Source organism: Pyxicephalus adspersus, chromosome 1 (assembly GCF_032062135.1).
Source record: "Pyxicephalus adspersus chromosome 1, UCB_Pads_2.0, whole genome shotgun sequence".
Classification (NCBI taxonomy): domain Eukaryota; kingdom Metazoa; phylum Chordata; class Amphibia; order Anura; family Pyxicephalidae; genus Pyxicephalus; species Pyxicephalus adspersus.
The window spans coordinates 18,582,734-18,610,474 of record NC_092858.1 but is presented as its reverse complement, the minus strand read 5'-3'; the positions used below and the strand labels follow the sequence as shown (position 1 = coordinate 18,610,474).

Genomic DNA, 27,741 nt, shown 5'->3' with positions numbered 1-27,741 from the left:
TCCCTATTTAATGTACAGCGCTGCGTAATATGTTGGCGCTATATAAATCCTGTTTAATAATAATCATCCGAAAAACATCCTGGTAGATCCACAGATGATGGATGATGAATGATCATAATGCAAGTGAAGAGAAGAGAGTGGGGTGCTGCTTTGTGGTTCTCCTTCTCCCATGCCCATAGAGCAGAACAGTGCTCGTTCATGCATTGTGCAGTTGTTTGATGTTGGAAAGGATTGTGAAAGATCCTTTCCAACCATAATTATTGCCCACGTGTACTCCGTCATAGGGTGATGTTTCTTCCTGGACTTCTTAAAAAAAAACAGCATGTGTGAGATCTACACTTTTTTCACATTCTGGGAAAGCCCCTTGTGCGAATGCTCAATCCTGGATTACTTCTTCTTTCCGGTGCAAACTGGACAGCGGGTGTGCACAATGAGTTTGTTACTTTTTCTTTTACATTTTTAAGAAGTAATGTAACTCAATCTTGACCCTGCGCAGTGCAAGATTAGATGACCCGAAGAAGAACCCAGAAAAAGATGGCGGCACCCGCTGTTCTGTGTGTACCAGAAAGACGAAGGAATACAGGACAGTGAGATTGTGCATGCGCAGAAGGGGCTTTCTTAGAATGTAAAAAAGAAACATGTCAATCTTACACATATTCAGTGCAAGATCGGGTGAAGTGAAGAAGAACCCAAAAGAAGATGGCAGTGCCTGCTGTTCTGTATGTCAGAAATTGAGTTGGGTGGAAGGACCTTCTGGAACCGAATTGTGAAGGAATCGAGGGGCTCTACATATACATATACATATATATATATATATATATATATATATAAAATACCATTTCCACTTTAAAAGTTGAACTCTAAGCATGCAGCAAAATCACGGATAAAATTCATATATGAGGTTTTCCTTGCCAACGCGTTTGTTATTTGGTCCATGCAATTCTGAGATTTACAGACCTCTGCCCACAGCACAGTTTTATTTAGCAAAGGAGGTAATATGAGCATTCAATACTGCAGTTTCACTTTCCCTGATAGGACTCCTCCCACTCCATTGAATGAACAGTGGAAGAAGAAGCAGCAGAATGATACACTGGAAGAGGCAGATACCAAATCCAATTTACATGATTAAAATTAGGAAGGGCCTCCTATAGAAGACTTAGGGGTGCATTGCATAAACTGGCAAGCAGATAGAGGCTCATTTAAAGAGTTAAAGTCAGTAGCCTAAAATTACCAATCAGAATTATTCTTTCTGTGATCTGACATACAGAAACAGATCTGATTGGCTGCTATGGGTTATTGACCCTAAAGCTTTAGCTTTACGCTGGGTTGATTAATAAACCCAATAATGTAACACAAAGAGTGCCGCACTGTGCCTAAGGGAGGGATCAGGCCATGACATGCAAGTCAGTGAATATGCATCGCATGCATTGGCAATGAGAAATATGGTCCAATGGCCCTGATTTATTAAAGCTCTTCAAGGCTGGAGAGAATACGCTTTCTTCAGTGAAGCTGGGAGATCCAGCAAACCTGGCATGGATTTCCTAAAGTAATTTGCTATTTGTTAGCAAACGTTTTAATTCCTGGATCAGATCCATTCCAGGTTTAAATGATCACCCAGGTTCACTGATGAAAGTGTATATTGTCCAGTCTTGGAGAGCTTTATTATATCAGGCCCAGTGTCTGCATGCACTGCATTGTCTGCATTTGTCATGGATTTTGTTTATTTTTGTTTACGCTTTCGATCTAAAATATTGCTACAATTAATGCCTAATTTTTATGGGACTCAACTACCTTCTGCATTGACAACACACCGATACACAGCCCATCCCAAACATTACAGGTTATTTACAATATATATCATCACAATATCACTGTGATGTGCAACACATGCTACCTGGAGACTTAAAAATTTTCCAGCAAATAATGCTGGAACCTCAGATCACCCCTCCCGAGGTCCCTGAGAATGCCCCCATGCCTCTGGCCCTGGCTATGCCGCATGCTGTACTTATCACTCCTGCTATGCATAAAATACTGAAAGGTCACTCTTGTTCCCAACTCAGCATCTCTGACATTCCCAACACAGCAGTTCCCTTGCAAACAACCCTCCCCCATACTAGGAGTCCAGAAATAAATGCAATGTTCAAATCTATCAAAATAAAAATAGTTTTTCCTTCATTGTCACATCTGAGGGGTTAGGACACATTAATGAGTAATTATTAAAATGTGCAAAGATAGCACAAATAACACCAGACTAAAATTTATCAGGCCTGTTTTATTAAAGAATGGAGAACATAAACTATCATGGGAGAACCTGGGGAAACAGCAAACCTGAAATGGATTTCCTATTAATAATAATTTTATTAGATGTCAAATGTTTTCAATACTGGACTAGATCCATTCCAGGTTTGCTGGATCACCCAGGTTTTCCCCATGAATGTCTATATTTTCCAGACTCGAAGAGCTCTAATAAATTATGCCCAAAGCGGAGTATACTTCTTTATCAACACAGGAGGTTAAAGTAAAGCTATGTGCACCCAAAGTAAAACTTACGACAGTCTATGTGGCTTTGTAGACAATCATTTGGGTTTGTGTAGATTGCATCAGTTTGAGATGCTTCTGAGAGCATTCAGAATTCATTGAATTCTGAACACAATTCAAGGTGCATCTGACCTTCAGTTGACCACATGTGACCTGCAGATGACTTTCTCTGACCTGGTTTAAACTGGTTTTGCATTCCTATAGACTTGTATAGGAAAAGAAAAAAAGAGAAAAAGAACAAAAGAAAAGATATAAAGGAGGAGGGCAAAGAAAAGAGAAGATGCAGATGCAACCATAGTACTACATAAAGGTACCGTATCAAAACCAAAGCTACCTAACTCTCCTAAGCCACACCCCCTCCGATCTCATCCTATTCCAAGTGCTTTGCTATTGGCCTATTCGTATCATGGAAAACACCACTGACCAATAGATCTTCTCAGGTCATCAAATGCCCACAAAACTAAAGAAATCAGAAAACGTTCATGGACAAAGATTCTTCCTAATAAGTTAAGTCTACTCTAGTCTTTCTTATCCAGGGTTCTTCCAGAGGTTGCTAGGGATTCCCTGAGCAATGAGCAATTTGTGTCTCCCGGATCAGTTTAACGAACATCAGTGATCTTTTTGACTATCTGTAAGGGTACGGGTGTAAGGGTGACTTTCTTCTCACTACCACATTAATGGTATAAGAAATAGTTATTATAGGAGGGGTTCCCTCAGTTCTGAAAGTTATTTCAAGGGGTTCCCCATGTTAAAAAGGTTGAGAAGGGCTGCACTATATCATATAAAGAATTTTAGCACAGTCCTTACAATTGTATAATGCTTCCAGCAACAGCTGCAGTCTAAAGCATCAAGAAAAATGGCAAATGACAACAAAATATCAATATAATAAAGAGTGTGTGTCCATTTTTAATTAAATTTGTTGTAGACTTCAATTTCAATTAATTTTACACTGCAAATTAAATCTCATCAGGATGATTACAGTCCAATGCTATATTCTGTATGAAGCAGACATTCCTTTGTGTTCTGGAGAAAGGAATCACTCAAGTCGGTGGATGAACAGCCCGTTCCATATAGAAAGTACAGCTAATGAGCTAAAGTTATCTTTTATTGTATAACATCTAATGTATGGCAACCCTTTAATGATCAGCGGCCACAGATGCGTTGATGCCCAGAGTAAATTTATCAGCGTCAGTGTGTCTCAGTAATGGCGCAATTATATCGGCAAGTTTTTTTTCCAACCTACATCATCCAGTCTCGCACCTGCATTGGTTGATGTAGGAAGAAGAGGTGAAGATGGCGCCACCCAGAGTGCCAGTTTGGAGACGGATACCAGGATGACATGGAACCCGATGAAAGTCACCTCTGGACCGATCGACTGCGTTGCGGTATTGAAGGTAAGTGTATTTTTTTTTTGTTTTAGGTACTTTTGAGTTTAGTTCCTCTTTAAAACAATCATGCTTAGCATGATTATTCAAAACAACTACATATACATAGTGCCAGGACAACCTGGGCTTAAAGAATGTGCTGCAGAGGAAATCTCTGGGTCTTAGCTACCCAAACTCTGATTGGAACTTGGTATGTGAACTTTCCCAGCATTTGCAGGCCTTTTATAGAGGTCTTTAACAGAGGGTTGACAAACATGTCAAAAATGCCAATGCTCGTTAGCTGGATTGGCTTAGTTAAGAGCTATACCTGTCATTGATAAGTATGACATACAGCTCAGCCAATCCAGCCAACGGATGTTGACAGCTGTCAGCCACAGCCAGCTGGATTGGTCGCTTCAATAAATATTTATTGGACTTCAATTATGAGCCCTTTAAACCCCCTTCCCCCACAAAAAAATATGAATTATTCCTCAACCAATCTAACTAGATTGGTCTGGCTTTTAAACTTAATTTGATCTTGATTATCTACTTCTTGATTGAGTTATATTCATTTTGGTTAACTCTAGTTGTCACCCAGGCTGGACTACAAACATATTTACCTTTCTGGCATGGAGATGAAGAGATACTGTAAGTAGTTTACATAAATGAAATATAACATTATTTTTGCCTAATTCAGCTTACAGGAAATAATAAAGATAGCAGTAGCTATAAAGGTGATTAAAAAAAAGAAAACCATTCTTGGGTTTAGTTATATTTTTTATTATTTAATGTATTTTTGTTATCCAGTATAAATAAAATAGTATTCAAATAAGATACACAATAGTAATATAACTATACAAACAATACTGATATTAGCCTCTAGTCATTTCTAATACAGAAGGATCGGATGAAGGAGGGGCAGTACTAGCAGCCAATCTGCTGTGCATTCAAATATGTTGGCAAAGACTGTGCTGGTGGAACGATTCAACTAAAGCTGCATACACACGTGCAATTATTGTCGTTAGAAAGGATCTTTCACAATCCTTTTCAACGACTAAGCACTGCACGATGCATGAACGAGTGTTGTACATACAGCACCATTCTGCTCTATGGAGAGGGGAAGGGGAGAACGATGGAGTGGCACCCTGCTGCGCGCTCTCCCCCTTCACTTCTATTACGATTGTTCGTCATCCATCGTACGTGGATCTGCCATGACGGTCGTTCGGACGATGGACGACAGGCGCTGTACACACACCAGATTCTCATCCGATATCGGCCCTGAGCCAATTATCGGGTAAGAACCATTGGACGTGTGTACGTAGATTAAGAGGTCGGCTAATCAATCTGCTCCTGCTCTTTTACCGACCAAAGAGGCTTAGGATGGCAGTAGGTTGACATCACCGTATAACTTTTATAGAAGAAATGGTGTCATCCAATTGTTTGTGGGATTGGACAAGGGAGGGTTCCTCCCCCCAAAAAAAAATATAAAAAAAAATTAATAAATAAATTTAAAAATCTAGCCACCCTTTTGTATAATGATATAAAGATCCAGTGAAAAACTCTAAATGTTTTAATGAAAGTCACACTTCAGGGTATTGAAACGGAGACAGATTTCACCGTGGGGTGATTTTCTAATGGTATTTAGGCGGTTCACTTACCAAGATGAATTGTCACTTTGCTAGGGATAATTCACCTAGCTAAGTGAATGTGGTGATGGAGTACCCTATCACGTGCAAGGAAATGGGAAAAAAGGTCTAGCAAATGACTGGATATTTGACATAAGCAGCTTTATCTAATTTATCAGGCTAAGTAATATATCCCTTGCAGGGAAATAATTCAGTTTGCTTTGTGAAGAGCCTGTATACCTTGAATGTATATATCCCGTTATATGTACCCCAATGTATATACTTTGTATATTTCCAATTATATATACCCAATGTATATACTTTGTATATTTCCAATTATATATACCCAATGTATATACTTTGTATGTATATACTTTGTATATTTCCAATTATATATACCCAATGTATATACTTTGTATATTTCCAATTATATATACCCAATGTATATACTTTGTATATAGTCCATTATATATACCCCAATGTATACATTTTGTATATACCCCAATATATTCACACCAATGTATATTCTTTGTATATTTCTCATTATATATATCCCAATGTATATACTTTTCATATTTTCCATTTCATATATACCCCAGTGCATATACTTTGTATATTTTCCATTATATATATAGACCAATGTATATACTTTGTATATTTTCCATTATATGAACCCCGATGTATATACTTTGCTGATAAAAAGTTCTCATATAGGAGCATTTCAGCTGCAGCTTTCCTTTTCTATTTCTATCATAAAACAAACAAATTTTACAACCCCCAACCCTGAATTAACCATTTTAAGTTGGCAATAAAATACATAATACCAATAAATGAGATGTCTTTGCTAGTTGTGATATTGACATATAAATCACGTGTCTCTGGAGGCACCTGCAAGCCCTAAACATAACCAGAACATAGATTCTACAAAATCAAAGGGATCATATTATAACAGAGCAATTTGTGGGATTATTACTACAGGAATATTTCCCATGGGCCATGACAACCTGATACAGAACACAACATTCTGTCTGCAATTTTCCTCCAGTAATCCTGTCTGTTTATAGAGAGACAATATTCCTGTAAGTGGTGCATTATAAAACTCTGGTAAATGTGTGTCCTTATAATTATTGATTGCAAAAGTCCGGCTTCAAGTTTTCTCAGCTCGGACTGACAACTTTGAGCCTGCAGTTAACGCTCATGAACATTGAAGGAGGCAATTTTTACAATTTAGGTTCACAATCTAAGTGATAAATTTAGTTTTGCAGCCTCTCCTGTGTTTATTTGCTGTATTATAAGTGTACCGATGTATAGGAAAGTCAAATCCTGAAACAACAAAGGGGGATCAACTGCCCCTGGACCAGGCAAATGGGGCCACACATTGACCCCCTTTATGTACCGGCTATCTTGATACATTACAAAATACATGAGTGTATTTCTGTTCTGGTTTTTGTTTTTCAGCTTGGATTAGTGGTTGTCAACCTTTTCAGACCTACAAACCACTAAATCCACAAACTCTGGACTGCTCATGAGTGGGGAGCCGTGTGTTAAGGGAAAAAACTTCCCCCAGAGTGACGTCATGATACCAGAACCCACACACTCTCCCATCGGAGGTCTGAGCCCATCTGCCCACCGCCCTGAGCCTACAATCCGTATGAGAGACATAATCCGCAGCTCTGACCGGTACACCCCCCCAGCAGGGTCCTTCTCTTGACCCCATTGGGGGGCGCACCGGCCAGAGCCGCAGACCACCACACTTTGTGGCGTGATACAAAGACCTCTATGAAAATGTATTATTTAAATACTAAAAGTTTAAATAACATTTAGGGCTATTTCAGATGTGAAGTAAAACCCCAATTATTCTTATAACCACTCACATTCAACCAGATGGGAGTAGTTGAGAACTATTTTCTGCATGCGTTTGCATCTGCTTTGTTTTTTCTATGGGGTTCGAGCTGAGGCAGATTCTGCTTTTCTTTCACTGGTAGAAGAACCACACTGCATCCACAACAGCAAGGACAACACATTGACATTGACTAATTGTCAGGTTTCCAGCTCCAGGGTGCATAGCAGAAGTTTGCTTTGAGTTGGAGTAGCCTTAACCTTTTCACACAAGCTGAATTATTACATTTGTCACATTTGAAGAAAAAAACACTTGGATAAAAATCAAATATTTTGTATATTATGTTTTGATTCTTTATGTACTTTGGAGCAGGGTAGGAACATCACATGCCTATGAGCTTTAACTGAAAGTTGGATTGGCTAGAATGTACGGTATTACATTAAAATGAAGTAGGAACTCTGTACTACTCCATCCTATAAACTAGTGATTGTTATAAAAGATTTTATAGGGCTCATTGATCTGATTTTTTTGCATATTCATTAATCCTAAATCTGTACATAATTTATTTGGATTTTTTATTAGTGAACAAAGATTGCTTGTTTACAAACCTGTTGAGTTTTCCTTGAGTAATCCAATACTTAAAGCTGAACGTTGATCCACAACTGTTTTAATTTCCTTCTTTTTCTCTAAAGCCATGAATGATATACAACCCACTTTGTGTACACTAATTACATAAATAGATCTTTTTTTTTGGGCCATGCAAAGCCTGTGAGGATAGCACAGCTGTGAAAGGGGGGCACTTAGTCCATGCTGTAGAAAACTACAGGGGTTTAAATACAAAAACAATCACCCTGCACCTGACCAGTCTTTACCATAGGAAACCTTACTGTACAAAGTGCAGACACAACCCCCCCCAAAAAAAAAAATCTGTTTTTTTTAACCATTCTCTACTCCAGGGTTTCCCAAACCCTGGACTCATGCCCCCAAAGGTGCATGTTTTGTAAAAAATCACACAGGTAATTTATCCATACTGATGAGACCAAACCTATAAAATGATAACTGCAAAACATGCACCATAGGTTGGGCTTGAAGACAGATTTTAGAAACACCACTAAACTAACTAAATCTAATCAAAAAATAACAAAAATGTTTCAAACTCAGATATACTCAGATTGAAAATAACTTCACCAACATTTACATTTAGACTCAGGAGGAGTAGAATAATTAGTTATTTTCATAGTCATTAAAGCTCTATCAGTCTTTCAGTGCAGGTGTATCTGTTGTCTAGCGTTGGATTACTGCACAGATAGAGAAGAAATACACAAAGGAAACTAGAATTCAAGAGTTTTAAATTATCCCCCAAACCTGTCCACAAGTCCCACCAACAGTGCATGTTGGTTAGGAAACCACACAGGTAATTAATCCAAGCTGCCAGGCCACTAATTACCCCAACTATGTATATGCAAGGTTCCCTATTAATAAATGCAGCATTGGGTTGGGACCTAAACACAACTTTTTGGGAACAGTGCTTTACCATATGCAAAACCAACAAAAACTTAACCAAAATGTAATTTTCTGTTATTATATTTAAAAGAGGAATAAGTAGTCCTTTTTATAGCTCTCACGGTCATTCGGGACATTCCCTCCTAAGTTTCAAGAAACGTGTAAAAACCCAACTGGTGCCAAATATTGCACCCCTCCAGAGCCATTTATATTTTGATTAGAGTTTGTTTATGTGCAAAAACACATTAAAAAAGTCACAAAATAAAAAAATGAAAGAAATCAAACTATTGACTTCTCAATGAACAAGTGCCCAAAGCAAAGTGAAAGGACATTTAATAATTGTTCATCAACTTACCCCTGTCGGTGTCATACAGAAACACATAATGGTTCCAACCATAATGATCTAGTAGACTTAGCAGTGCTCCCCGTAATGATGGTCTTAGCTGCAACACGAACTGACTTTCACCCTCCGTTGGGAAACTGGGTGTGATGAGGGAAATGTGCAAAGCACTGCAGAATGAGGTCAGGGTGTGTACCGATCTCTTGTCATACAGCCCAAAGATGGCAAACACTCCTCTTGAATACTGAGAGCAAACTGCAAAGAGAAATACAAAAATGGCTTAGAATGCAATAGATGACATAAGTTGTACTCTACATTTCCTTAAAAACGTCAGATCTGGAAATTAATTGCAAACACAAGTGGCACTGCCATGATTTCAACAGTGCGTCTCCTCCACCTTACTTTTGAATGGGCTCTTACACTTTTTGGCTTGGCAGGGCATATTTTTAGCTTCTTGAAAAAATATCTAAAATTCACTAAAATGTTAAAAGGAATTTGCAGTAAGACAAATACTGGAGGTTTCTGTTAACAAACACTTCTGAAAATCCTAATTGTGTGACTGCCATTCTGACGTGCAGTACTCTGAGTCGCCAATCTGCAACAAGTATAAAGATAAGAAACTTCTATCTTTAACTTAAATAGTTATATTCAGCCACTTGAGCTGTGTGATTAAAAACTGCCTGTAACTGATTGTGAATTATTATAGAATAATAACAGTCATTCACTTTTAGTGGTCTCTAGATGATCAAGGTTGCTGCAATCATCCTAAATTAATCACACATAATCACGCACAGTTGCAAACTGAGGGCATTTGTGGCTACATGCAAACTTTTAGAGGTTCACTAGGGAACTGAATGAAGTAGATAAATCGCAATCAAGTCCACAAAATTCTCAACTAAGTAGAGTAAAGTATCCCATGTGGTCTAAATCTCAAGCTCCTTACTATATGAATCACCTAAAATATTCATTTGAGAGAAGTCTCAGGTGAAAGTTGGCAGGTGTTCCTCCATGACAAGCAAAAGGTTAGTGATCCACCATGCTGGCCAATGTCAATGTAAATTCTATTGTTTCCCCTGCAGTGAGGCACTTCCTGCTCTTACTTTTTGTAGAACTGTTGGGAGATGCTGATCTAGCCACTTATCTTATTCCGTAATATGGGGCACCGCAATTTAAAACCACATTTATTTCATCCAGCAATGTCACTCGCAGCAGCAAGGAGTACAAAGAAATAGCAGCAAACCCTGCTTCCCTTGCTTTTAGCTGTGCAGCATCAGATGTATTATATCGGCATCCCCAGCACACACAGCTGCTAGGGCTTTACAGCCTTTCTGCTCACAGTCCTCAGTCCTTGTTGTAGCATTAAGCTAGGCTGACTTGCTGGAGTGTGAATCTATAAGATTTACTGTTGCTGACGTAACCTGTTTCTGACCCTGTGAGTGTATGCTGCATGGACTGACCCTTTGCCTGTGACCCGACTCTGCCTTTGTCTTGCCCTTGAATACCTTGTCTGGTGGATTGATTACCTGTAAATTACTTCTGGCTCTGTATTTCTGTTGAAATCATGGCACTGAATTATCTTTGGTCCCCTGGTCCTCTGTCAGTCCTTCGCCAGACACCACCCCGTGTGCACAAAACTCCTGGGGGCAACTGTGTCCTGGGACAGCACAACTAGCCTCCCGAGGCTGAGCGGTGGCTTGCTGTAGGCAAAGAGTGCGGCTATAGATTGGGGAACTGGTGTCTGGCTGGACCAGGGTCTTACAAAAAGCAGGGGTCTCTGCAGAAAAACAACCTGCCGGTCTATACAGAAATCCTCACTGAACTATCATCTAAAACAATCAATAATGATCATTTTTGTTTGATATAGCAAATAGCTGGTACTATGTTTTAGCCTCAGCAAAGGTTATACAATGCGATGTTATACAAGGTTATACAAAAGTTATACAATGTAACACAACCCACAAGGAGTGGAAATGAGGTCTACAATCCATGGGAGAAGAAGAACATGAAAGAACACTCGAACAACATAATCCTGCTAATTTTGGAAAAATGTAATTTAAATAATGTTGAAAATAAAAGTCAAGTTCTAAAGTACTAAAGTAATGAGAATCAAGGTTGTGTTTCTGTTAGCAATAACAAGAGGAGAGCAAATTAACATCAAATAACATTTTCACATGGACAACCTTTGTTAGCACAACAATCCTTTTACATACTAGATTGTTGTTCTGTGGCATTCTTTGGGGGACAGTCAGTTATTATGAAAGGAGTATGAAATCTATTTTGTGTTCTTCACTAAAAAACTTTCAGTAAAGGGTCAGTAATGTTAAAGTCAATTTACTAGAGAGATAAACTTCCCTTACATTGGATGTGATAGCTGCATTAAGTTTAAATGTTTAGAGATTTTTGGCAATTCCCCCAAAAATACCTGATGATCTTGCCAAAAATGCAATGTGTTTGTCACTCCCTGAGCCTAAAAGGCCAAAGTGTCCACTTTTTTGTCTATAAAACTAGGTGGACATGTTTGAAGTGCAGCCCATACAACAGCCATGGGTTGCCATTTGAAATCAGGCATGGCAGCACACCAGCATTACCATGTGGAGTTTTATCTCTCAAATGTGAACTGGTTCTTATTGTTGTGGGCTTATATATACCCATATGTGCTCCTTACACAAATAAAATCAATTTTAATAATCCTCCCCCTTTGTTATGATAAGTAATTAATTTTTATTCTTTCTTAAATAAACTTTTACACAAATACAAACATTGCAGCATTAGAGCAAATAAATTATATTAGTAGAATAAAATAGGAAGCCACAAATGGATCCATGTATCAAAATGACTTTTCCATCTTTTCCTATTCATCAAACACTGAAGGACTGCAGAGCAACCAACTGAGATTTAAATACCAACGTCTATCTTATTTTCACATATTCCAATTAAACTGAAAATATATAAATTATTTCTAATCTGTAATAAATAAAATATTTGCCTCTACGTTTGAATTAAAATTCTGACACAAATTAACTTGATGAATAAAATCTTGGCCAAAATGTTTAAACCTGTTACTAGCACAGGATAAAACAAATGATTATGTTCATGGCAACTTTTAAAGTTATACTTCAATTAACCATTAAATAATTTATCCCTTCAAAAAATCCAAATACCTTCTGCTCTAAATTTGAGCATGTGAACATGTCCCAGCAGATGTAAACAATCGCCATCAAGTACTAAGAAAAGGGGGGCCATATTATTATTACTCTTACTATTATTACTAGTATTTATACAGTGCCGACATATTACGCAGTGATTTACAAAGTCCAAAGTCCATGTCACTAACTCAAAGACGCTCAGAAACTAATGAACTAACGTTTCAAGGCCAACTTGCTCCTTACTTAAGAAGAACCATATACAGTACATATGTATTGCACTTGTGGTATACTACTTGCATATTGTTGTACCTTTACTGTTTGTAATGATTGTGAAATGTAATGCTTTAATATTTACATCTATATATGTATATAAATGATCTTTTAATAGTATGTTTTATTGATGTCCTTATATTCAAAACTTTATTACATAAACTACAATTCAAAATTGGCAATGTCATGAAAAATTGGATCTAAATAAACATTTCATTTATGTTTGTGGTTTGAAGGGACCTCATTTATTAATAGTCCAGAAGGAACAGATTCCCAGATTTAATGAAAAGGTGGAATGGGAATGACAAAAAAGGTCTTTGGTATTCATACTTTAAGTAAAGTTCTAATGAGAATCAGCTTACATGATCCATAAACTGTATTGCCAGGGTGGACATGCAAAGATTGCAAAGACCTGATGGACACAATATAATCTGTTTGTACACAGAAAGCACAGTCACCAAAAGTTAAACAAAATGACAACAAAAGATTTTCAGACAACTGTTACCATTCAAATTCAGTCCAAACATGCATATGAAACTTTCAAATTGGCAGCTCATGGTGCAATATGCCATTGAAGAGGACAAAGGAATCATTTTACATGGTATTGCAGAACAAAGTATAAACTGAATGTGCATAAGCAAATCCTGGAAAGCGACAACCTTTAATGATTGCAGCAGACATACAGCAATGTCACAATATAATGAATTGTAGACAATGGGAATTCAAAGCACAGAAAAACATGCTACACTGAAATGTGAGTTAACGTTTGTAATTAAAACAAAGTATAAGTCACCTTTGGGAAATAGTGAGATAGTGTAGAGAATTACTTTATACATTTAACAACAATTAACTGTACCTAAATTCTGTCTCCCTTTATTCCAGTTTTTATTGGTTTGACCTTACTTGTGTCACTCCAGACACTTTCTTTTGTTACTGATTTTGTCAATTCAATAGGCTTTTTCATTTATTCATGTATAAAAGTCATTATTTGTATCACCCATAGCCCTGTGTATTTTAGTTGTATAGAGGTGTATGGTGCTGGCACTACTCTCTGGCTCAACTAACTCTTGGTGAAGGTATTCTTTTGTGCTTTGGACATTTACAGTTCGAACCACTGGCCCTGATTTATTACAGCTTTTTAAGGCTAGAAAAAATACTCTTTCATCAGTGAAGCAGGGTGATTCAGCAAACCTGGAATGTATTTCCTAAAAGTCATTAGCTATTTGTAAGCAAATGTTTTCAACTCTGGACCATATCCATTCCAGGTTTCCTGGTTCACCCAGCTTCACTGATGAAAGTGTATCCTCTCCAGCCTTCGAGAATCAGGGCAAGACTCTTCATAGGGCCAGTGAAAAAAATATAACTTGTAGAGTATCAAGTGTGCATTAAAAAAGAATACATGAACCCTTGTAATTAAACAGCCCTGAGATCACAAGTATGGCAATATTCTAAAATTGTAAAAGTTTTGTATAAAAAGGGATATTTGCTGAACTGTAAATAAATATAAGTATTTGCTGAATTTAAAATGAGATATAACTCAAGCACCATAAAAATGCTGGAACTTTATATATTTGTATTAATAATAACTGCCTGTATATAAATATAATAATAATATAATAGTAACATAAAGTACATAGGGGTTGCAGCTGTTATACTGAGCAAGAATGTGTTTTTAAAAGGTTATGGTTTAATCATTTCAATAAATACATTTTGTAATGATTTTAAAGGTTAGCACTGGAAGCTCAGACTTTAATTTATTAACTGCAAACAGACTGAGGTTTAAATATGGGGCTGCATGGGATATAGAGTTGCAATTTGGTTACAATTGATTGTACTGTCTGCATTTACAAGCCCCCTATCTACCATTATTTCTGTAGTGGAAGGACTATATGTGTTACATAAATAAAAACCTTTGTAGGCACTTGAGAACATGTAAGTACCTATGATGTTCAATGTACCATTTTTCCCAGTTCTTCTCCAGGTTTATTTATGATTACATTTCCCCATCAACATTGCTCTCCATATTAACGTTTACATTTTCTTTTGCCACCAGGTGCTTTAGATGTTCCAAATGATGTTTTCCCCTTTCCTGTTTACACAAATAGTCAAGGAAAATATAGGCAAAGGGACACTGATTGAAGAAACGTTGGCCTTATATTGCCTTTGTAGCTGCGTCTGTTTTGATAAATAATTCCTTATAGGATGTGTCGAAAAAGATTGCACACTTTCAAGAAATCCTCTTTCTGCTGTCTAGAAATATTCTGACATCTGCTACCTGCCATCACATTACTGAATGGAGCTTATCTGTCAAGTGTCCCCTTTGACAATAACTTAGAAATAACTGCAAATCCATCTCAGTCTTATTTCCCTCCAGAGGAACAGAAAGAAACGCAGGTGAGCGTTCTGGCTTAAAGGGCCAAAAGGACACGGATGTATCATGTAAGCTAGTTATGATTGGAGCTCACAACCTAAATATTATCTTTTGTGACTGTTGTAACCTTCCCACAAACATTTATTTATAGGTATTTGGCTAAAGAACTGTGTATTGTAAAGAGATTTTGTTTTCATATAACAGTGCTTGGTTTAACAAAGCTCTCCAAGACTAGAGAAGACCATCATTGGAGAACCTGGGTGATTAGGCAAACCAGGAATTAACTTCTTAAGAATCGTTAGCTACTAGTTGGCAAATGTTTTTATTCATGGACCAGATCCATTTCAGGTTTGTTGGATCATGCAAGTTCTCCCATGATAGTTTATCTTCTACAGCCTTGAACTAAGTCAGGCCCATTGTGTCAATAAATCTTAATATAAAAATTATTATAATAATTGCCTTAGAAAAACACCATACACCCCTACACTGGTGGTCAGCCAAGTGCCCCCATATTTTGTGTTAGAGGAAAATTATATTTATGGTCATTATGGACAAGATATGAAACCTGCCATTGCTTAGGGAACACTAAGAAACTTTGGATTTTTATTATAAAACTCTTATTATAAAACATAAATCTAGCCACATACCTTATTTCCTTTATTCCCTAATGTTCTTGTTTTCTGTGCACGCTTTACCAAAATTTTCTGGTAGCACCTTTTCTGCCTATGGAGTGGGTACTATGTCTTGCTGGGACATTTGGGGCCCCAGCATAGCCATCCCTATGTGCGTGCCGGAGCTTAAACCTACAAACTCTTTCACTTCACCTACCAATTCTCTAAATGACAGCGACTGTGCCATACCTTCCACAGTCATGTGAACAGGTAAGTGAAGCCATCAGTCCTCACCCCCTACCCCAAAACAGAAAGTTTGGAGGAAGCAATGCTGATACGGAGAAGGCGACACTGGAATAGTAAATGGGTCTTTGGGGATCATTTTGCAAAATGTACCATAAAGATCAAGTAGTGGAATTTAAAGTAAAAAATAGCTTTGTTGCGGTTTATTGCTACTTTAACTGCAACAAATAAAAGTAATGCGCCCATGTAATATACATATTTATACTCAGGCTTTCACCATTTTGCATATTTCTTTGATTTTGGCGTTCTTTGGGCAGAGATAGACATAAAAAATAGTAAACTAAATATTTAAATTGCTTGCTAATCCTTCCAGTCCATTTTGCATGAATAAAATAAAACACACACAAACTGCAAAGAAATTAATATTTACCTTCTGCCGACAGGACTCATATCACTCTTTTTTTATTCTTCATGCGATCCAGACCTGCAGCTTCTATCTATTTTTATTTGCCGGCGGTGACATCTCGAAGCAATCGAGTTTTCCCTGAGACTAATACAGCTGGTATAATACTTTCTTACTGTACAAGGCCCGAGGAAACGGGCTTTTGATCTATGGCACCATAACACAGAATGCTGCTAAGTACAGTTATAGGAAAGTTACAGTCTAGTAATTATAGATCCACTGGGACACATTTAGGAGAAATAAGAAAACTCATGAACAGAAATTTAGCTGGAACACAGAAACAGACTGGCCCCTACTAGAGAAAAGCTTCTGGGTGTTTTTTTATGTTTTCAGTAATTGGATAAAAGTGTTTTGACCTGGCTCAATATTTTTGGATTTTCCATCATGTACCTGAGAGGAGTGATATACTATTATTTGAAAAGTGGGCTTTATGTTTGTGGCTGATCATATGCTGTCGTTTTTCTTCCCTGGATTTACACTATTCAGGCCTTCTTCAGACATGTGGTCTAAAGCCACATGGTTACCAGTAGTGTTGATGTTCGAATTCGGGTTGTCCCTATATTCGACCCGAATATGGCTGTTCGAATTCGGGTAGACCCGACCCGCAATTTTGCTGCATTCGACAGCAAAAATTTGGGAGGAAAAAAAAAAAAACATTTTTTTTTCTAAATTTTTTTTGTATGTTTTTTTATTTTAAACTTGTTCTTTTTTATTTTTTACAGGTTATCCGACAATGACATTATGAATCATAATGTCATTGTGGGATTCCTGGACCGTGGGAACTTTATCTGGGAGTCTCCTTATTAAAAGGGGCTTCCAGATTCCAAAGTCCTGCTAAAAATGTTTATGAAAGCCCCCATTGTTTTCAATGGAAGCTTTCATAAAAGCTTAAAAACGCTTGAAAAAGCCTCCATTGAGTTCAATGGAAGCGTTTTCCTGCGTTTATCCAGCGATTTAATTTTGTAAATGTTGCAAGCAACGTTTAAGGTAACGCTCAAAAACGTGCCTGAAGGAAACATCCTGGTGTAGATTAGCCCATGGGAATGCAGTCCGTGTAGACTAAAGCTGCATACACACGTTCAATAATTATCGTTAGAAACGACAGATGAGCAACCGATTGGTGACCAAGGACGCCAACGAACGAGGATTGTCCCTGGAAATGAACGACCGCCACGGTGGATCTGATTGGCCGACGGTCTTTCACTATCTATCGTGTGTACAGTATCGTGTTGTTCAGTGATTGTGCATGTTTCTGTGGTACACTTTCTCCTTTACATGTCCCTCCCTGCATCGTTCAAACGATTGTATCTAGTGTGTGGACACTGTTGGTGGATTATATATGAACAATCATATTGTTACAGCATGTACAGAATTGTGCACAATATGATTGTTCAAGTATAATCGTGCATAATCGTTGATCAGTCACGATCGTTCATTTTCTAACAATGATTATTGGAAGTGTGTACCTAGCTTTAGCCTAATATTGATGTGACAGGTGCTCTTTGATCTTCATGTGAAGTACAGGGGTATGTAATAGTGTTATGTATCTTTTTATAATGTATCCTTTTATAATGTATCTTTTTACATCTGTTTGGAGGCTGTAGAAGCTCTACACAGTGCTGAAACAAATCCAAATTTTTCTCCAATTGACCTTAATGGTGTTCGAATTCGATGTTCGACCACCCAAATTTTTTTGCTATATTCGAGCGAAAAGCTGCCAAATCGAATAGTGAGCTATTCAACCAACACTAGTTACCAGCTCCGGGATACCCTTATATGCACCCGGTGCATTTTTTAGAGTCAGTGCTTTTTTAAACACTTTGTCATGTGGTTGAGTGCAGTCCACTAACACTACAAAGCAATATGGATCACTTCCTGTCCTCTAGCAACAACTGCAAGTCAACCATGTGCAACCAAAGCTCAATGTTGATGGAACGCATCCTCATTTAAGTCAATGGTGCTCGCTGCTCAAGGGAGGCTAGAAAAACCTAATCCCCCAAGAAGATCAAAGTAAGTATATATATTTTTAGAACAACATATCTGCACAGTGCCTAAATCAAATCAATATTTCAGGCATTATTTATTTTATTTGGACCGGGGAAAGGGAATGAGAAAAAATACTTTAAGATTTATACTTCTGCCTGTGGCCCCACTGAGGCGATTTTTCCTTAGTTACTGTGAAAATGTTATCAGCAATAACAATGAGGTTTGGTTTCAGTACCATGGTGAATTTGAGCCACATTTCTATTAGGTGACATTGACCACTTCTGAGTGAATGTTCTTTTAGGCTTTGATCTTAGGATTGAATGTTCATTCTTTTGTACCCAATGTTCCACTTTAGGGATTAGGTGTACTTAGAAAATTTTCATCTATGACTGAATGTACTTGGAGAATTTTCTCTACAGAGTGAAAGGCTATTTTCTGTTAGGACATATTGCATCCAGCACTGCTTTTATTTGATGGAGAAATCTAAATAATTACAATGTATGGGTTTCTCCATTGAATATAAGCAGTACTGGATCCAATATATTCAGAACATTTGATTCTAAGAGGAAATAGCCTAACACTATTCCATCAAAAGAGGAAATATTTCAGGATCATTCAGTTGTAGGAGAAAACAACCTGAGAACATTTTAACTTTAGAGCGAAACTAAACCTATGCTACCCATTCCATAGAAGGGAGCCGCCACCTTCTATCTTTTCTTCTTCCTCCTTACAATCTTCAGCCATCTTGATTGGCTTAGCCATAGTATGATGTAACTGAGCTGGACTTCATTCATTTACAACACACACAAGAGAAGCTGGGATTGCATGCTCAGCTCACCAAACTTTGATACCTGGGCAGCGATCAGGCAGCTAAGAAAGGTAATGCAGAAGGGCCAGTGCCTGTCCCTTTCTGCAATAGCTACCTGCCAGACTTTGGATCCAACTTTAAAGTGAAAGATTCATCAACCATAAACTTCATTGGGGTTGGATATGAACATCCAGTTTGGCAAACGGCAAACAACATCCAAAAAGTCTGAACAAAATTACCCCGGTCACACTGGCCCATCAAAGTAACCAGGAAACGTGAGGACTGGTCTAAAACAGATATACAGACAACAATAAAAAGCTGGTGGTGATTCTAGACTTACTCTGCTCTATTAATTGTTTTTTCCCCTCACTTCCCATCACAGCGATGACATTACCTATGCAGGAAGTGAGGGTAAATCTCTCTACTGGGTCACACATTGCAATATGCAAGCAGGTCTAATACTCCCACACTCTATGCAAAACTAAATAAACACTATTTTAGTTGTAATTTCTGAAGAAATTGTTGCAAACAGCAACCTTAGCCTACACAACAGTGCTAAGCCAATGAAGATGGAACCAGATAGCTGTGATGTGATTGTCCCAGACATATTAGGTGGTTTAAAGTCCACAGGGTGGACACTGCTGCAGGGGGGAAATCTGCTGTATTTAAAAATAAAAATACAGAAAAAAGAAAGCCTTGAGAAATAGATCTATTCGTTATAAATGAAGAAGCTTTTTTATAACATTATAACATAAGACATAAAGGGCTGCATCTCATTAATTTTGGTTTAGTCAGCATGTTTGTACCAAGAAAACTGCAGTTCATGTCACTATTTAATAACCCACGCTGGTCCCGCAGTGCACATTGAAAAATTGCCATATTGCAGAATTTAATTTGTTGATGGTCCAGGGAGATTACATTTCTGAATATTTGCCCAACTTTAGTGACATAGAATAAGAAAAACACAAATATAATTTTTTTCCTATAATTATAGGACATGGAAATTTTGAGATACGCCCCAGGAATCTTACTTGCTAATCCAAATATATAAATGATGGACAAGTGAGAATTGCATTTTTCAGGATAGCTTTGTTGAGATATAAATATGTGTAATTGTAATATGAAAAATGTTTAATAAATAGAATTAATAGAAAGTGAGAATAATGACTTAACACCCCCTCATCCCTTCCCTGCTTTGTCTTTTGGAAGGTTCAGTCAGAGAAAGGGAATATGAAGGCATATTCTGTTGGAAAACCCAAAGTTATGCAAATCCTATATCATAGGTTCAACAGAATTAAGGCATTTGTGAATTTATGATTTTCTATTAATGGTAAAAAAAAAAGGCTGTAAAACAAACAAACAAAAAAACAATAAGGTATGAAATACAACATTTTCTTATGCAGTGTCCGAGCCACCTTACCCTGACCTGCGGTATACTGTGGTATACTTTGCGGTATACTTTGCAGCTACCCTGAGTAGCTGCAAAGTATTTCGCTAAAGAAAGTTAGATTTTATGCATGCCTTACCTCCATATTCTGCATGAAGCCAAGGCAAGTGTGACATTAAGTTCTTTCCAATGCGATCCTAGGGAATGCAAAGCATCCCAAATCTCATGAAAGGTGACTCATAATTCAATATCTTCTTTTACCGAATATCACCAGAATGAGAGTGACATCATGTCTAGCAATGCACAAAACTTTACATTATTGTAAAATCTAATTTTTACAAGTACACAATGAAATTGGGGCTACTAACGGTCAGCAATGCAACAGTGTGTGGGAAACATGGACATTTAAAACAACACTTTGCACAATGGCCTAGGATAAGAGAACATTAATCCATATTCTTTTATGGAATCAGAAGCTCACACTTGAAATGCACACTGCCTATTCCGTGCCCATACTGTCACCAAGAGCGGCATAGGTTGACTTGATATTGGGAACTAATAATCCCCTAGGTTGATGTACGGGTTCTACCTAAAAGATGATGCTTGAATAATGGTTGTTCTCTGCCGACATCTTCATTATGGGATGGGCGATAAATGTAACCATTTCCCCCCTTCATCCTTAGAATAGGAATGGAGCCCTTGCATACACAAGACCATGGGGTAAAAAGCATATACAACAAAAGTGTATCAGATATGACAGTCTGCTTGTTATACAGATTTCACAAACCCTATAGCCAACACATACCGGTGATGCTATATTTGGTCTGCACATCCAGGCATTGATGATTTCTCATCACAAAAGGGTTACTGAAAACTAACACTGTCTGCTTGATACCTCCTGCTCAGGAAGGGTAACATATCATTTTTGCCAAAGGGGAAATACGATATCTTGCTGCCTCTTCTGCGAGTTCAACAAACGCAGAAGAGCTGCTGACTCTGATAATCACTTATACATTCGAAAGTGATACTTTCATCATCAATCATGTCCTGACAACATCAAACGATTCAGTGATACTAGTAAGCAATATATTCTTTCATTTATTCTGTAAGGGCCTCAACATACATTAGTGAATCTAGTAGGTATAATAAATGTGAAGTCATAATCCATAAACTCAACAGAGTAAATATCCAGCATAAAACATAGCCTATTTATGTCTATTCAATGATGTACAATATTTTCCACAGCAGCAAAATTTAACAAAGAAATAAACAACTGGCTTAGACCTTGCCACGAGCTATTGTGCAGTGCAGGCGCAGAAAATAAAAAAAAAGGAGTTGTATGGTGTGCAGAAGATATACAGAACATAAAACTATTACTTTAATCAGAGCGTTTAAAGAATTTCATTCTAATTCAGAAACAGAATCTTAACTTAAAGTGTTCCTATCATAAAAATTATGCAAGCTGCCATTGATGATCTCTGGCTCTCATGCTGATGCTTTCTGAGTTGCTGACCTGGAACAAGCATAGAGATAAAAGATTCTGACACCTATTTACAGCATGCTAATTTCATGTCCATAACATAGGACGGGTAACTTGTACTACTGAAGGAAGGTCAACAATGACAATGGCACCCTTAGGCTAAGTTCAGACTAGTGATTTGTGCAAGAGTTTTTACCACTCAAAACCCAAAGCAAAAAATGGTCAACAATGGCTCAGATGGGTCTGTTCATTATCCTTTGCTTGGAGTAGGAGGCGGCAGCATTGCATACATTTTTTGGACACCACATGTAAGCTTACAGGGATGGTTTGTCACCCCTACTACCGTCATGGACTTTAAGTAGAAGCAATGGACCGTTATTAAATAGGTCCTATCTATCTATCTATCTATCTATGAACTGACTGTCAGCCAGTACAAACTGAATATTTCCCATTCTTTCCTTTTCCTATATTGTGTATATTCAGCATGACTTAACCCCACATTCATTTATATAGTTGTTTTCTTGTACAGGATTTCAGCTAATCTACAATATTTTTTCGTTATAAAACTTTGGAGAGAGAGGTTACACGGTGTACATCCTGATGGATTGTGTCTGGTTTAGCTCTTGTTCAATTGACATAATGTACTGTACGTTGCTCTGGGCTGTTTAAGCACAGCTAAGGGAAATGCATTAATACATTATCACAGTGACTAGAACGGAATTAAATGTATTGACTTAAGTCAGCCTGTGTGACAGACAAGAGCCATGTACTGCCTTATAGTGGACAGAACACAAGTGTGCCAGTTAAATTCCTGTGTTACCTATTTTCAGGAATTGGGAAGTATACAGAAAATCCGGTCCTGTAAATGTTTGCATTCAGTCAGTTGCATCACATTGATGGCTAAAGAAAATGATAACCATGTCATAAAAGAAACAAGTTTTGTGTAGATCACATTGGTATGTAACAGAAGGGCAGGCCTCATAAACCATAAAGTTTAACTGTATCTTGTGGTCCATAAGCATGAATGTCATGCAAATGGTATTTTTTACAATCTGGAACTGGCAACCTCTTGCCTCTTAGCAGCCCAACTCTTCCCTCTTCTCCTTTGGATAACCCCATTACATCGTTTTTCACATTAAGTACCTTTTTGCTTTTTCTCTAGTACTGGGTGGCACTCATATGATAATTTTAGTACAGTTATCCATATCTTTACCTCCTAACAGTGTGCACACAATGTCCTGGAAATGGATTCATTTATTCTGGGCATCATTCAACCAATTTATAGGTGTGACGATGATTTGCTAAAGTATTTCACCATAGGTAGGAAGCTCAGTTATTTTATTTGTTTATTTGGGGTGCATTAGCTAATACAACTGTTACAGGGCAAATACATTTTGTTTTCATATAAAACCTGTAAAAAGGACCAGAAATGGAGAAAACTGAAAAGACCAGCCTACAAAGTGAGGGGTCATAAATCATACATCAATATATATTCTCTTTATGTTTCTTCAACTGAAAATAAAATCATAGGCCGATACATTAGATCCTTTCACATTATACCTACAGCAGCAATTATAGTCATCTCAGGACACCTTGGGTATCAAATGTCCTACTGTTTGATAAATAACCCACAAGCAAATATTTAGGCACCCTGCTGTCATAAGATGGAATGGAAAAGACACATTTATTTTACATAAGAAATTGGATTTTACCTAAACGAAAGAAATGACATTTGCTGTTTTGATCTAGTTTACAAGCTGTATATGGATATTAGTGGTATACATGCACCAGGAAGCCAATAAATGTGTGTCAACCTGTTTCACCACTGTGTCACCTTTTCTTAAGGTTTATCCTCTTGTATAGAAAATTGAGGGCAGCAAGTGTGTGTGCCCCCTCCTCTCTCTCTACTATCCATAACGCATCCTCTGGAATTTGGATTGCCAAAAAAGTAAGAGGGCATATTTCACCCCCTTTCCTTAATGCTAATCTGGACCCACCACTACCCCCAATGGTGACAGGTGAGAATGTTTCACCTGGGGAATAAGTATAAGGGTACATAGTGCCCTTACATATTTCCGTAAGGGGTTAAAAAACCTCTAAAATGACACCACACACACAAAAAAATCTTTATTACTAATTCTTTACTACTTTTTGCCTTTCCATGGTCTGGTGATGTCCAAATAGGCAACCCAATGATGATCCCTTCTAGAAGCGGCCATCTCCGTTGGCGCTAAACACAATGACAACGACTGTCTGCAGTGACAATGCTGAAAGTGAATACCCCCTGCAACATTTTGCCTCCATGCCATCTTGGGTAGGTGTATTAATTGAACCTTTTTAGCAGTCTCAACATGTATTGGAGATACTTTGCAGTGAAAGAATTCTGTATGTATAGACACTCCTATATTTAGGTGCATTTTTTTTAATGGAATGCCATTGTTAGTCTTTAAGTCCAGCTGGGAGAACAGAGCACAAATATAACTGATGCAAATGTGCCGACCTGGGAGTCTATTAAACACACTCCAGAACAGCCAAGAGACACACTGACATCTTGCTCTGGGAAAAAACTTCAATAGTTGGCATGTTGGCCACATTATATGGTCATTTGACACATGCATGGAATGTATATATGTGACATACTCTTTGGATCACTGTGGACAGTCAAATTTTTTTCTGCTGCCATGGAATTAAAGTGTGCGGTGACTAAATCTTACTGTCCATAGGTAGCATTAATCTGCCATGGCTTTAAAAGACAAAAGCATCAAGGGGTGCAGTATGCAAAAATACAGCAAAATATTCTAAACAAAATTTGTGCACAAATATTTCTTAAGTGGCCAAATTAACAATATTTAAAATGTAAAAACACTCTACACTACCCTCACCCTAAAAGTTTTCTGTGCCAATAATCCTATTAAGATAATTATGAAAATGTAAAACAAAATATAATGCTCAGTACTTGAACAGCCAATTCTAATAATATTCAAAAAAAATCAAATGGCCCATAAACACTCATTAGGGTGATCCCTTTACTGAATATGCAGTATAACGTTGAAAAACCACAAAGTAAAAAAGTGAAATAAAAGGTTTGTGATATTACCAGCAATCACTGTCACCATCACCTCAAGAAGATATCTTATAGAGTTCTATTGGTCGCTTTCACATCATTCAGACTTCCCTTTTCTAATATTGGAAAGCCATTCATTAGATTAGGTCTGTTATAGGCATCTCAACATCCAGGGTTACAACAAGGGTTTGGGTGTCCCATGGACACTTCTGGCAACCCAACACCTACTATTCTCCCCCATGCCAAAAAGATACCAGCAGCCCCCCCCCATATGTTACATAAAGAGATAAAGTGATATAGGGCAGTCAGGATAGAGGGGGTAGGCAGGACAAACAGGGTAAGTTAGGATGGCAGAGTCAGTCAGGATTGGAGGGGGTTTCATAACTATTGCAAAGCCACTGCAACTTGCAAGTACATTAGGGCGGTAGTCAGTGGGAAGAACGCCCTTTATATTGCTGGCCATTTGGAAGAATGTCACCTCTATAGATGGCAAAAATAATCATTGCTGTCACTAAACTGACCTGAAAGGCACAAATTGTTCATTGCTCAAAAAACCCCTAGCAACCTTTGGAGAAACCCTGGTTAGGAATCACTGCCTACAGTCCCCTGTATTGCTAATTAGTATGTCCTGTACTGCTTCTGACAATACCCAATACTCATGTGATGCTCCCCACTATTTTCTACACTATTCTGTGTCCTGCACTACTATTTAGTGTATCCTGTACAGCTTTTACCTGAATTCTACCTTTCTCCTGTGCATGCTCTGCCTGGCTCCATACTGTGTCCTGTGCTGCGCCTTACTATTTACTGCACTACACCTTATTCCTTACTTGTACTGCTTGATAAAGTTCTCCTGAAAACAACCTACATTTTTACACACCTCACCACAAGAACACAAAACTGCTCCCTAAGTGTCTTACAGAGTGCTTTGAAAAGTATCTGGCAATAATGTGCCCCTCCTGCTGTCTACTATCTCTTACAATTGTCCCCATAATTCTCTATACTAATTTTCTTTCTATTACACAGCCAGATTCCAGTAATTTATACAATTCTCATACACATATATACCTTTTGAGCAGTTGCCACTTTCCTAAATAACAATTTATCTCACACATTATTTGAGTTAACATTTTATAAAACTTCCATCCTCAAAGAGGAGCATTAAAATGAGAAGTTGTAAAGACGTTTTCTGTCTATATAACAGGGATGAAAATAGAAACAAAATTGATGCAAATTTCTGTTCCATTAAGTGCAGTACAGCCGTAACATAGAGGATTTGATTACAGTTGGCTAACGCTGAGAAAGCGGCAAATAAAAATAATTCAGAGTCTATATGGCATCATGTCTTCCTTCCATATTGATTATTCAAGTCAACTGTGGATGCAGCAAAACCTAGCTGCTGAGTTATGTCCCATTTAAATTGTAAATATGGGCATAAAATCATCCCGTACGTTGCCAATTCTTCCAGCTGCTTATATTTCATGGAGTATAACATGTGTGACTTCTCCAAATTAATAGAGAAAGCACGATGACTTGCTTCTTGATGTCAAGGAGTAAAAGAACATTATGAGACAATTGCAAATTTGAAGGAATCTGCTTGGACAGTAAGCAATGGGGTCAAGCCACATCCATTAAAGAAAAAGTATATATGTAGAACAGTGTTGTATAATCAGAGTGGACATATTGAATGTACAGTGGCATGTAGACCTCAGACACAAGGCACCGTAAAAGGTTACATCTGAAGCAAAGCATTCTGAAAGGTCAGGGTAGTCAACGGTGAATGGTGGGTGAAGTTCAGCAAATAATCAAGTTGCCAAAGGATTTGTATTTCTGTCCATACAGTTTCTAAGTAGTCCCGCCACAAATCACCGCTCTGTCTGGCAGACCAGGAGATATATTTTTGCAGTTAGGTAACACTTAGTTACTCCACTCGTTACTCCACTAATATGTAATTGGTATGTTGTAGGAGAAGAAACACACAGAGACCAATTTCGCTGTCATTCTGTTCTCTACACCTATATTGCATGTAGAAAAGGCTTATACCAAATAAAATTCAGGTATCCCATTTAGAAATAAATGCTGACATTTTCATAAAAACAGAGCTACAATAATGCTTGTCTTTTATATCTAAATAGAGGTCACCCAACAACCTAAACCTAAAATCTTTTACCCACCAACACTTACCTTAGGGTAATTTACATCTAAAAAATAGAAGTTACCTTACTTGGCACTAGTGCTCTAACCTCCAACCAGTCCTAGGCCCTTCTGTAAAGAGATCTCACCTTGATAAAACATATCTTGGGGGCTGATAGTATTAGTTATGTTGGTGAATACACCAAAGATATAATTATAGTGAGCATCAACATCAAGTAGTGTTAAAATAAGAAGATGCTTCTAACACTACATGTGCATCATAGATCCTCATAGTATGACACATATCAAAGTATGTATTTTTTACATGTCCTCATATGTGATTAGGAACTATTTGCAAATTGAATTTTTTAAGCTAAGTGAATTTTCATTTGCAGAATGATGTTCAATTTTGTTCAATAAGTTAATAGCCAAACACCTTTCATAAATCAAATGCAATGAAACCTGTCAGAAGCAAGGTTTACCCCACAAAAAACAAAAAAGGTTTGCACGGTGGGACAACTATGGCATGATTTGTTTATCAGTGTTACTCTACAGTTAATTTTTGCCTT

At 37.6% G+C, this 27,741-nt stretch overlaps 1 protein-coding gene across 11 annotated transcripts in view; it reads right to left on the bottom strand.

Annotated features, from left to right (window-relative positions):
- Nucleotides 1-27,741, bottom strand: part of GRIA4 (glutamate ionotropic receptor AMPA type subunit 4) — a 185,214-nt gene that overhangs the window by 117,341 nt on the left and 40,132 nt on the right. For all 11 annotated transcript variants that reach the window (XR_011919677.1, XM_072403131.1, XM_072403132.1 and 8 more), the window contains exon 3: nucleotides 9,226-9,465. Coding sequence is in view for 10 of the 11 variants with exons in the window: in XM_072403131.1 (XP_072259232.1) it covers nucleotides 9,226-9,465 (240 nt within the window). In the remaining variant the exon portion in view is untranslated. The remainder of the gene's footprint in view (nucleotides 1-9,225; nucleotides 9,466-27,741) is intronic.